The sequence below is a fragment of the Tenebrio molitor genome, chromosome 6, assembly GCF_963966145.1.
Source record: "Tenebrio molitor chromosome 6, icTenMoli1.1, whole genome shotgun sequence".
Classification (NCBI taxonomy): domain Eukaryota; kingdom Metazoa; phylum Arthropoda; class Insecta; order Coleoptera; family Tenebrionidae; genus Tenebrio; species Tenebrio molitor.
The window spans coordinates 15,733,486-15,745,562 of NC_091051.1; the positions used below are offsets into that span (position 1 = coordinate 15,733,486).

The following is a 12,077-nucleotide window of genomic DNA, read 5'->3' on the forward strand; positions in this document are numbered from 1 at the left end:
GCCTCTCTTATTTGACTATAAAATCAACGGCTCCATTCTTACAAGACGTGAGTCTATTAGAGATCTGGGTGTCATCTTCGATTCCAAACTATCCTTCGGCGAACACATTCGGACCATTGCGGGGACTGCCTTCAGGGCACTGGGTTTTGTTTTGCGTGCTGGCAGGGAATTCTCTGATGTCACGACCCTGAAGCTTCTGTACATCACCTATGTGAGATCCCGGCTCGAGTATGCTTCCCTTGTGTGGTCACCGATATATGATGTTCACTCTTCTCTTCTGGAGCGAGTGCAACGCAGATTCCTGAAGAATGTAGTCTTCATGTTGAATGGTGCATATCCGCCTCGTGGGTGTCCACAAGGTCTTCTGCTCGGTGAGGTTGGTCTGCAGTCTCTGCTTGATAGACGCATGGAGCATTCGGTGATCTTTTTGTTTAAATTGTTCAGAGGGCTGCAGGAATGTCCTCACGTTCTGGAGAGGATCAGCTTGAGGGTTAGCCGGTCGGGATCTAGGGTAAGGAGTGTTTTCTACATTGGTCAGCGTCACACGGACATCGGGCTCAAGTCACCCGTCACTCGAATGCTGCGAAATTACCAGAGTGTCGAGGCCCACATCGATATTTTTTGTTGCAGCATTTCGCAAATCAAAAAATTCTTCTCCATCTCCTCGTGAATTAGGGCGATCCTACTCAGATGAGTGCTCGGTAGTTGTAGCCTGGGTGTTGGGATGCTCTCTGTGTAATGGTTGTTGTGTTGTGATTGTGTTTTGTGTATCATTTTCTTTTTGGCAGGGCTTCTAATTGGGCGTCAAGCCTGTTAGCCGTCAACAACCTATGCTATAGCATAGATTGCCATAGGTAACAGGCCGACTCAATTTATTTTTTAATTGATCGCACCGTATTAGTTTATTACATTCGATTTGTCATAGAGATATTTTCATATTTGATAGCGGAAACAAAAGACTGAGAAATGTCACAAATATATATTGTCAGTGTCAAATTTCTCAAAGACGTTCGTGATTTCGACAGAAATGCCGCAAATTGGCAATAAGAAAGTTATTCATCATCGAACTAGAGACATAATTTGTAATACGTTTGATTATATGAGAATAACTTTTCCTTTTGAACCACTGACAAAAATTGGTTTCCGGAGAATTTATTCTTTCAATCTATTTATCGAAAATTTAAATTTACTTAGACATTCCTTTTTACGGCGTTTATGAGAAATTTGACACTGACAATACAATTTTCTGACATTTCTCAGTCTTTTGTTTCCGCCACTAAATATGAAAATACCTCTAATTAAGTATGTGAGATACAATGTTTAAACCTGATCTCGCTCAAGCAGCAACAGAGATATCCCTACTTTTATTGAAAAACTATCCTGGCGCATCCACCTTTTTACAAACTATTTATTTGCTGATTTCTTGACTATAGATAAAGTCATCAAGTTGTCTGCATTGAACTGAGTATAACTAAGCCTTTAAAACTCAGACAGTAGTAGAGCTATACTTTTTGTAAAAAAAATTAAGGAAGTTGAGTGAAATTAACAGAATTGAGAATTTTTCTGTTCGGATAGTGTAATTTTTCTAACTTAAAAAAGTGTCTTTAAGAGAGGAGTTCAATAATGTAATTTGTCGCGAGCAATAAATTTTGGTCGTCAATGTCATTTCAAACTGGTTAGATTGTCACAAATTTAAAAAAACTTCCCTGCCTGATTATTCCCACGTCAACAAAGTGTCAAAAAATTGAGAAAAAAATGACAATTAATGTCATACAACATGATGATAGGTTATGATATTTACGACTGTTTTACAATGAAGTATTTTTGATTGCGTCAAAGACTGACCTTGACAAACAAAATTTAGTGTTCGCGACTGTACCTACTAGACATTTTAATGCAGTACTTATAATATTATACAGAGTGTCTCAAAATTCGCGAATTCCAAATTCAGAGCGTTGTGGGGGATCACTTCAGTAGTCCAAACATGGAAATAAAAAAAAAAATCGGGACTCCCCTCACAAAGACACATTGGTCTGAAGGTGCACTCTTTGAAGTGCGTTTCCTTCAAATACTGGCGATGGCTGAACAGTTCAGTTTTTTTAAGAATAGCGTTACTTTGGAGTAAGTACGGCAACGTAGCTGGAATAGTATTTTGTCACTGTGAATATGAAGGCTGCTATGTATTGAACAAAATTAAAGTGCTTATAATCTTCTTCAGGAAGAACGATTTTTTTTTCTAAGTATTTTTCGAGCTCCACTGGGTCCTGCCCTACCACGCTCTGAATTCGGAATTCGCGAAATTTGAGACAGTCTGTATATCAATTCCTGGAAAGTCAAAAGAAGCAACAATTTTTATTATATTACGTCAGGTTTTAACTAATGTTTATACCGAATTTCATTCTTCTATTCATATCTTTTAGAAATAAAATTGAAAATTATTCTATTTAGTATCTAAATAAATAAGGTTTCTGTAATCATTATTTTTATTTATTTTCATTAATTAATACTCTAAGGGCCAGTTTACAGAAGCGAAATTAAGTTAATCGTAATCAAATGCGAGATTAACTGAACACGTGATCAGATTGAACCAATCGAAGTTTCGGATTCATGGGTTAATCACGCATTTCTATAAACTGGGCCTAGGGCCAGATTGGTTCAATTTGGTTATGTGTTCAGTTAATCTGGCATTTGATTACGATTAACTTAATTTCGCTTGTATAAACTGGCCCCTAAGTGCTTATTCACAATGGACATAAAACATAAGAAATACATAAGAGATACCTAAGAATAATTTGTAAATTTGGGCAATTGGAAAATAATTTATGAGTCCATATAACTCGCATATATCATGCCTTTTTGTACACAACAATAATGTTCACTAAGGTCACTTCTCATAAGGGCCGGTTGCACCAACGCCAGTTAAAGTTAACTGTAGGTTAAAATGCTTCGTTACTTCAGTTACCTATTGATATAACAATGTTTTAGTATATTTTAATCTGTAGTTAAATTTTACTCACGTTGGTGCAACCGGCCCTAAGTTACGTAAAAATTAATAGTATATCCATTGCATGTATCATGAATTTCTTATGCCTTATGTCAAGCTTATGTCCATTGTGAATAAGCACTTAACATTTAAGCTTACAATTACATTACTTTAACAGTGCAATTCGGTTAAATTCCACATAATCATCTGTGTATAAGAAATATACGTTCTGTTTACAAATAAAGTTTCAATTGTTGATTTTCTATTAATAAACAGTCAACAATAAAACAGATTTAAGCCTATTAATAACTAGTTACTTTTACAAGAGTCAAATGTTTAAAATATGTTATGTCTGCTAGTCTGTACTGGATATTTATAATTATTAAAACAAGTTTGAAATTAATTGTATAATATCTATATTAATAACATAATTACATAAACATTTTTGTTCTATAATACAAAAATTTCCGATAATATTGCGGAATCTGGAAAAGTGCCCCGAATGCTTGCAGCGTTTCCACGTTGAATGGCAAGGGAAATTCTCTAGAAAAGGAATTTCTTTGATTTTGAATCGCCTGATTCCGCGATAAGTCGGTTTCCGATGATATTAATGAAATTAATTATTTGTACTTACAACTACATATTATACTCTAAATAATGTAAGAAGTCCCACGGCAAAAATATGAACTAATTAAAAGATTTAAAATAAGAACATTCAAAACTACTTTATTTGGAATCCACTTTCATTTCTATTGGAAATCGAAACTTTTATTAGCTCAATTTTTTTATTTTTAATGAAATTACACTGCATCAGCGCCACTGTAACGTTTGACATGGGACTTCTTACATTATTTAGAGTATAGTTATGAAAGTCATACTTTTGTTCACGAATTTGCAGATTGATTAACGAGGGCGTAGCCCGAGTTAATCAAGCAAATAAGTGAAAAAAAGAGACTTTCATAACGTGTTGTACACACTATTTTTTTGCATATCGATGTAAGTTGAGAAATTTTGTGTAACAGGATTTATGAAAAATTACAAAAAAAATAGGTATGCTTTGACAATTATCTCCAAGGAGATGGAATAAAATGATGCAAAAAAGTACTGCTTTCAAGACGATTTTTCGTGTAAAAAAAGTGCTACTTTCACTACGATTTTGCGTGTAAAAAAGTGCCACTTTCATTACGACATGCAAAATAGTTACTTACGAACCGAGTGCGAGAAGACATTTTTCGCACATGAGCGCATTATTTGAGACACAGCGACGAAGGAGCGAGTGCTTCATTTGCGCGAATGTGCCGAATACGTCTTCGCGCATCGAGGTTTGTATCTACAATATTTTTTGAAACGAACATTAGGATTTTTAAATTATTTCCAATTGTTTCCAATTTAGTGAATATGTGGCGCTTGCCCAAGTGTCAATTGAATTAATAGCGATTTATTTTCATTCTTCCGACATTTTCAACATCCAAATTGGAGAAATGACGTTTTGTAAAACAGATTTTATTATTATGAAGTCAAATTATTTTCAGAATGCTCAAAAAGGCCAATGCTTTTTGGATGATTTTGAAACACTAGTGCGCGAAATCTACGTTCGTGGTTAACTCTTTCTAAATTGCTTAGAATTATTTATTGACAAAAGAATTTTTTTCTACAACCGTCAAAAAAACGCGACATTTATGCATCATTATCAAGTCGCAAAGTATGTTTGTAATTTTTTGATAGATCAAAAATAGTTGTCAAAAAGTTTCCTTGGATGTTTTAATTTTTTTTTTCACTGTTTTTACGGTGAAAAAAGTAATTTTTTAGAAAAAAATTTATGTTATGAAAAATTGCCAAAATTTGAACAGCATTTTGAATTAGTATCTCGTATTGTCAACTTAAATCTTTTAACACGTAAATAAACCGACAAAAACCCAACATGGAAGCAAGATACATGGAAGTAGCGCAAATTTTCTAATAATTTATTTAAACAAAACAATTCGGTTGCCATGGTGACCGTAGCATTCCCGATCATTGAATATATCCCAATTTAACTAAAATAAAGAAAAATAAGCACAAATATAATTTCAAGATCATTTGTTAAAGAAATCATAATGAGTCCTTTTTTGTACCGGTCAGTGTATTATATTTTTTATGAAATTACACAATTTTCTTTACTCTTCTTTATTCATTAATTTCTATTAACACCCAAAGATGTCGGGCAGTATTAAACGTCAACGTCAAACCATAGTATAACTAGTAGCGACACGAAATGACAGGTCTGGAGTGTCTGGACCGGTCCATAAGAGAAACATTGGGTCGTTATGAACACGACTAAATGACCGTTTGGGTAGTAAAGTCTTTGAATTTGGTTTGAATTCGTTTGAAATTTGTAGTGGTAGCCCTGAATCACTATGAATTCTCTGATTAATAAATGTAAATTCCACTAAAACTTTCTGTTTTCTGAAATATGCCTGATTTTGTATGTACGGGGTGATCAAGAATGACTGAGTCTGTTGGTAACAATGAAATTTGGCAAATTTAAAATTTACCAACGAAGGTTCATTTTTGTAATAGTATAAACATAACCTGCATACCCAAGAATGTTTTTAATGTCATCTCAAGTTAAAAAATCCGGTCAGTGCGTGGTCAGTGCCAATTACTAGACAAAAATCAACAGTATTTTCAATTGTTTCATTGCCAACAGACTCAGTCATTGTTGATCACACTGTATAAGGAGTTGCCTATTCATATCCCACGCTGTTTGAGAAGTGACGGTTTGGGTAGTAAAAGTCAATAAGGGTCACGTTCGCAAATCAAGCTTTCTGTCGCTACTGGTTATACTGTGTCAAACCTCAAGCAAAAACAAAACACTGACAAGGCGCCATCTGTCGCCTTAATTTTTATAAGGAGTTGTGTTGAAAAGTAAATCAAAAAACCGCTTGAAAACCAAAATACATTTATTAATAGTGTCAAAGTGCTTGGTGGTGATTAGTAACTTAAGTAAAATCGCGATTAATCGTAAGCAATTCGTCAGAGATGACTTAAGAACACCTGTCAGTCCGATTTCAGTTGATGGTTATGTGCGTTTGTCAAACATTCCATTTTTAAATATACACTAGCCCTTATTTTTACCCCTATTTCTAAAAACTAATGACAATGTTTCCCCGTTGTTATTTATTAGTTAAACATGTTTGCCAGAAAGCAGCAATACCGAGCTGCGAGAAGAACTGTTCGGTTACAATAAGTAAATTTGCATACTAGTAAGAAAACAAATTAATGCACTAAATTTTAGATGTAGCGATCAGGAATTTTTATTTATTACACCGAAATACTCAACTAATTCCAATAACTCAAACGAGAGTTGGTACAAGAACTTTTAAATGGACAGAAAGCTTGTTTAAGAAGGAAACAGGTAAACTAACAAGTAATGGAGAACCTGAGACTAACAAGGTAGTAAATAGTAAAAAAACAGATAAACCAACTACAGAAGTAGCGGCTTCAACACCAGTACTTAAAATAATAGCTCCAACAGTGGAATCTGATTCTAAACTTAAACCGAAAGACAAAGTTGATCTAGAAAATGTTACAGAGCACAGTTTAGAACAGACAAAACAAGTAGAAAATGTAGTTAAAGTAGATGAAAAACCGATTCTATCATCAAAACCCATAAAAAAGTTAACAGAGAAAATCATTGGTATTGGTACTGAACAAAAAGATGAACCAGGTGCCACACTTAGTTAGATACTTCTAAAAATGAACATTTTCTAATTTTTTCTATTTATGTTTTAGCCAAACCACCAGTAAAAAAACGAAAACGCGTTGACTACACAGCACAGTCACTAGAACGTAATTTTATTACGCCAGTCAGAGCTATGTCTGACTTTTTGCTGAAACCGTCAGACTTAGAATCCCTACCTAAAACGAAAAGACGATCCCCGTATGAAAATGAACCCCCAATCACAGTTTACTGGCGGAAAGATGTAGAAGCCAAAGCTATGACCATCTGGGGGTCCAAAGAGAATCTTCAAAAGGCTCTCATCAAAAAGGATATAGAAAAAAAGAAATATCAGCAAAGTATGTTTGAAATTTTATGAAAGATTTTCCAGTAATTCTTCTGTTGTGCAGATATTTTTACAATGAAGCGACGACTGCGCGACTATAGAAGGGAGATAGGTAAATCAACCAATGAAGAAACAGATGGTGGTATTATGGGAAGATCAGGGAAAGTGGTATTGACAGCGGTTGCTATGTAATTTTTAATGCAGACTTTTATCACTTCTCAATTTTTCTCGTTCCAGCAATGGAATTAATTGTCTATTTAAGTTGTTTGCGTGGTTATACACTGGCTCGCACAGTATGTTTTCTGAATGTATACATTCATTGGCTGACACAGTGAATCAGTTGATTTTGGCATATGGGATTCACAAATCTGTTCAAGTAAAAAGAAATACTTTTTTAAAATCAAATTTTAAACTGAATTTGCTTATTTTAATAGGTTGCCGATTCTTACCATCCGTATGGTTATAGTAACATGAAATATGTCGCATCTCTTATCTCAGGAGTAGGAATATTTTGTGTCGGGACAGGTCTTTCAATTTATCACGGCATATCGGGTCTGTTACATCCTGAACCCTTGGACGACTTCTTCTGGGTAACGCTGCTTTTTGAACTTTAGGTGAGGATTTTAAAATTTGAGTTTTAGGCGTATTTTGTTCTCGGAGGTTCGCTAGTTTCTGAAGGCGCCACTTGGTTGGTTGCCTACAATTCCATCTGTAGAGGTGCTCGTAGTGTCAACGTTCCAGTTCGCGATTACAGTGAGTACTGCGGTACAATTTAAAATTTTCAAAATGTTAAAATGCTTTTCACAGTTTTGCGTTCCCAAGATCCCAGCGTGAACGTAGTTTTACTTGAAGACTTTGCAGCTGTAGTTGGTGTTATAGTAGCGGGCTCTTGCATGGCGCTAGCCACTGCAACTGGTAGTGCCATGCCGGACGCTGTCGGATCTCTTCTTGTCGGCGGTATTTTAGGATCAGTAGCGTCCTTCATTATTTATACAAATACGGCCGCGCTTGTTGGTCGGTAATAATGACAATACAAATGTGATTTCGTTTTGGTAAAATGTATCATTCAGGTCGATACCAGAAGAAAATTTAGACAGGATCAATTCCGAGTTGGAAAGTGACGTTATGGTGCGAGCTATTCATGACGTTAAAGGTATCGACATGGGAAATTACTTGGTGAGATATAAAGCCGAGTTGGACTTCGATGGTCGAGAGTTGACGAGGTCATACTTGGACAAGCAAGATTTAAACGAACTTTTGGAGGTACTTACTGTTGGTTTTTTGAATTCAATTTTTTTTCATTTTGTCTTAACAGGAAGCGAAACGTCTTCAGAATATTGATCAGTTCGAGGAATTCATGTTGAAGCACGGGGAAAATATTGTTGACATGATGGGAGGGGAAATCGATCGGATCGAGATGAAATTACGGGTAATGTTATTCAAATACCCATTTAGTTGTATTTGTGGATGTTATTGATTGATTCTTGTTTCAGAAAAAACATCCAGAAATTAGACACTGCGATCTGGAGATCCTTTAGACGCAATAAAATCATTGATATATTAATACATCTCTCGTTCTCGTCTTACAAACTGCAAGACAAACAGTATTTATTGCTATAATTTTGGAAATACCAAATAACCATTATTTTTTAAAATAATTTATTTTATTTGCTAAGGTATAGTGGTTTATGTTTTTCTTTTAAAAGATTTTGTTAAAAGATTTTGTAAAGTTATTTCTGTCTGTAATAAATGCAAATTTTACTTCAACTTCGTCTGACCCGTATAAGATTTAAAGTTCATTGAAGGCTCAAACAGAAAATATAGTTGATGATAGTCCGTTGTTGTAGGTAAGGCTAAATAAGGACAAATAATGATAAAAATTAATTTTTTACTTATACATATTACGAAATTGTCGATTAAATGGACCCGATAAATTTTCTCTCAAGTAGTTATAATGTTTTATCAAATTTTTCCACATCTTTGTATTGTGTAATTATGACGTCGGTAAAAGAAGTCGAAGACTAAATTTGAAGATTTTAAACCACTGTTTACTGGTCCATTCAGTAGAAAATATCCAAATATAGTATTACTGTCCTGAAGAAAAAGTTCCAAACAGTGTATCACTTATATTTAATATAATTTCCTCTTTAATGTTCGCTTTCTTAGGACGCACTGCTTATAAAATGTTATTTTAGTACCAAATGATTATTGTAAAAATGTGTTTTTTCTCAACTATCCTTGCCTTTTACCACAGCTCCTTTATTAATTGTTTCGAGATTTTGTACTCGTACTTGGTACTTTTCTCAAGTGCAATGTGTATGCTAAATTTACTAACTTTAAATGAATTAATTGAAATAATATTTAAAACCTAACAAAACCAAAAATTGAAATTATTGTTTATAAAATTGGTTAAGCTTTCAACTAAAATAATTAGGTATTATGTGTATACCGTAAGTTTTTTATTTTACTGAATGTAGGATTCATAAATCTGTAATGTAAGTTTGGTTGCCTATTTCAAATGAATTGACTTGTCCATTTTAGAACTGAACATAGCCAATTTACGTTGTATGTTCATATATTATGTACAACAACTAGAGGATTGAAAATTCTCGATTATACGAGACGTGTTGCCCGGAAACATCACGAGATCGTAGATCGAGTGGTGTTTCCGGCAACACGTCGAGTAATCGAGAATTTTCCATCCTCGAGTTGTATACGGGTAGACTATATCATGAATAAAATAAATAAATAAACAAATAAACAGGTTCCCGAAACCGACTGGGCATTCAGTAGCAGAGCGATTTAATGTGACGTTAATGTGACGGTTAGCGCAAAAAATTTTGTAAGTTAAGGCGGCGAGCGAAAATACAAAGGTTGGTATAATGTATTCCAACTTTAAAAAAACGATGCTTGGCCATGACAATCTGACAGATTTCATCCTGTATATCTGAATAAAAGTTTGGTTAAGAATTTTGAAGGCACAGTGTTGCCATACTTAGGTTCCGCTTTTTTGCGAATCGATTGAAACTGTATTACAAGAGATTAATAGAGAACCCAGCATTTTTTATTAAAAATAGCAGTTGAAAAAAAAGACAAATCAAAATATAAACATCTGGTGGCGGCTTTAGTCGTTGAATGAGTTTCAAGAACGCTTGCTTTAGTTTAACAAGCAGAAAACGGATAAGTTCTCCAAAATGGAATCACTTTTTTTAAAAGACATGTACACTTTAACCTCCTCCATTATTTCATCTTCAGAATTATCTTCATCATTAGATTCCGAATCATCTTCTAATGTTTAGCCCACGAATAATTTCGTTCAGATCTCTTTTAAAAAATGGTTCCACTTTTCTGATTTTCCTCTTTTTGTAGTTCTAGTATTCTCCAGACCCTTTTTTGTAATTATGCAATATATAACAGATCCCACCTATAAATTAGTTATACAGTTCAGGATTTCATCGAATACAAATTCATTGTTCTCACATTGAAGATATCCATCAATCAGTTAATAATCGCATCATTACTTAGATAGGGGTTATCTCGTTTAAAATGTGTCTAGCCCATCAACACACCACGTTTTGTCTTGACAAACACAACTTTTGGCATTATGCACTTGTAATAAACCCTTTAAATTATTACTTTGTGTTGTCTAATTTAAAATAAATTGGAAAAACGTCAAAATGACATTTATTGACAACTTTATTTACTTTTTGTTTTAGAATCATCTTGCAACATAGCACTTCAAATTTAGTTACAAAAGATTTACAACCAAAATGAAATGAAATATAACTACTGCTTTCCTCAGTACTGCCAATTTAACAAAATTAAAGCATGGCAACCAATCTTTTTTTTAAAGATGGAATAGATTATACCGAGTGACTATAAATGATTGAAAATTATTTTGTTATGTTGGTAACACATTTGAAATCTTTAGTTGGCGACATCGTTGGCATGACACACGTAATTTTTAAAATTGAAACAAACGTCAAAAAAATCTAAATCGACAATGTACTTCGTGACTTAACCTAACCTAAATAGAAATGACTGACAGATAATGCACGACAAGACTTGCACTACCAACTGCATCAGTGTTGCCAATCCACTATTTTCTTTCAATCATTTATAGTCACTCGGTATATTCGAATATACACGGGATATACAAAGGTTCGTATCACGACCTTCTAAATAGTCGAGACGCTTGGCTCTCTCCGGCCTGTTCATTTGAGCAAAATACCATTATGCACTTGTAAGCCGTTTGGCGCTAGCGAACGGGCGATTTGAGTTCGGAACCATGCGGTTTGAAACTTGGCTTTCTGTCATTGTGTTGTCACTTTGTCGGATAAAGACATGGTTACTACATTTTAATCGAAATTTTCGGTTAGTTAAGCATATTAATTACATAGATAATCATTCCTAATATACCTATTCTTAAATACAACGAAATTTATGGAGATGTGAGTATGAATTCACGGAATTCAGTACTTGTTATAATACCCACAACATTGGAAGTAGACGAAGGAAAAGAAAATGGAGATTTAAGCAGGCAAAGGACTATTTGCGGTGACAGAGAATGTTTCCGTCGGGCTCGGTACATTAGCAGCACTATTGGAAAGGGTTGCCTACAAAATTATGTTAGTGAAAAATATTTTTAAAGTACATTTTAAATTATTGCAAGTCTATTACTGATTAAAAGATTTTTGAAATCCCTACCTGGGCAAATATTTAAACTTTCTGAAGCCAATTCATTGAATGTTTTTGTCTTTTTATAATCCTTACACGTCTCCAAATAGCATTTTACATGTCATCTAATACGCACGCACGCCACGCACCGGTGATCGTTTACAAGTGTAGATTGTACTGATTGTAGGTGCTCGTTTGTTTTTGTTTTGGATTTGGAGTCGTGTTATTGGTCCCTGGTCAAAAGTCCGTGTTTTATTTATTTTTATATTGTTTAATAAAATGAATGAAGATATGGAAATTAAAGAAATTGCGAAGATATTATTGATTAATTGTTAGATAATAATCAAATAACAGAAATTAATAGAAAGAGA

At 34.1% G+C, this 12,077-nt stretch overlaps 1 protein-coding gene across 3 annotated transcripts; it reads left to right on the plus strand.

Moving 5' to 3' along the window:
- The first annotated feature begins 5,814 nt into the window (after positions 1–5,814).
- ZnT49B (Zinc transporter 49B) lies at positions 5,815–8,909 on the plus strand. 3 transcript variants are annotated; one of them, XM_069050835.1, is made up of 11 exons: positions 5,829–6,212; positions 6,261–6,692; positions 6,758–7,042; positions 7,094–7,217; positions 7,267–7,405; positions 7,464–7,619; positions 7,671–7,782; positions 7,837–8,047; positions 8,100–8,292; positions 8,345–8,458; positions 8,523–8,909. In XM_069050835.1, exons 1-11 carry the CDS (start codon positions 6,119–6,121, stop codon positions 8,565–8,567), a joined length of 1,905 nt encoding a protein of 634 aa, XP_068906936.1. In that variant the 5' UTR covers positions 5,829–6,118; the 3' UTR covers positions 8,568–8,909. The 3 variants fall into 3 exon arrangements, with proteins under 3 accessions (XP_068906938.1, XP_068906936.1, XP_068906937.1); XM_069050836.1 differs by having other exon boundaries at positions 5,830–6,212; positions 6,261–6,380; XM_069050837.1 differs by lacking the exons at positions 8,345–8,458; positions 8,523–8,909 and having other exon boundaries at positions 5,815–6,212; positions 7,837–8,043; positions 8,100–8,257.
- Positions 8,910–12,077: the final 3,168 nt, after the last annotated feature.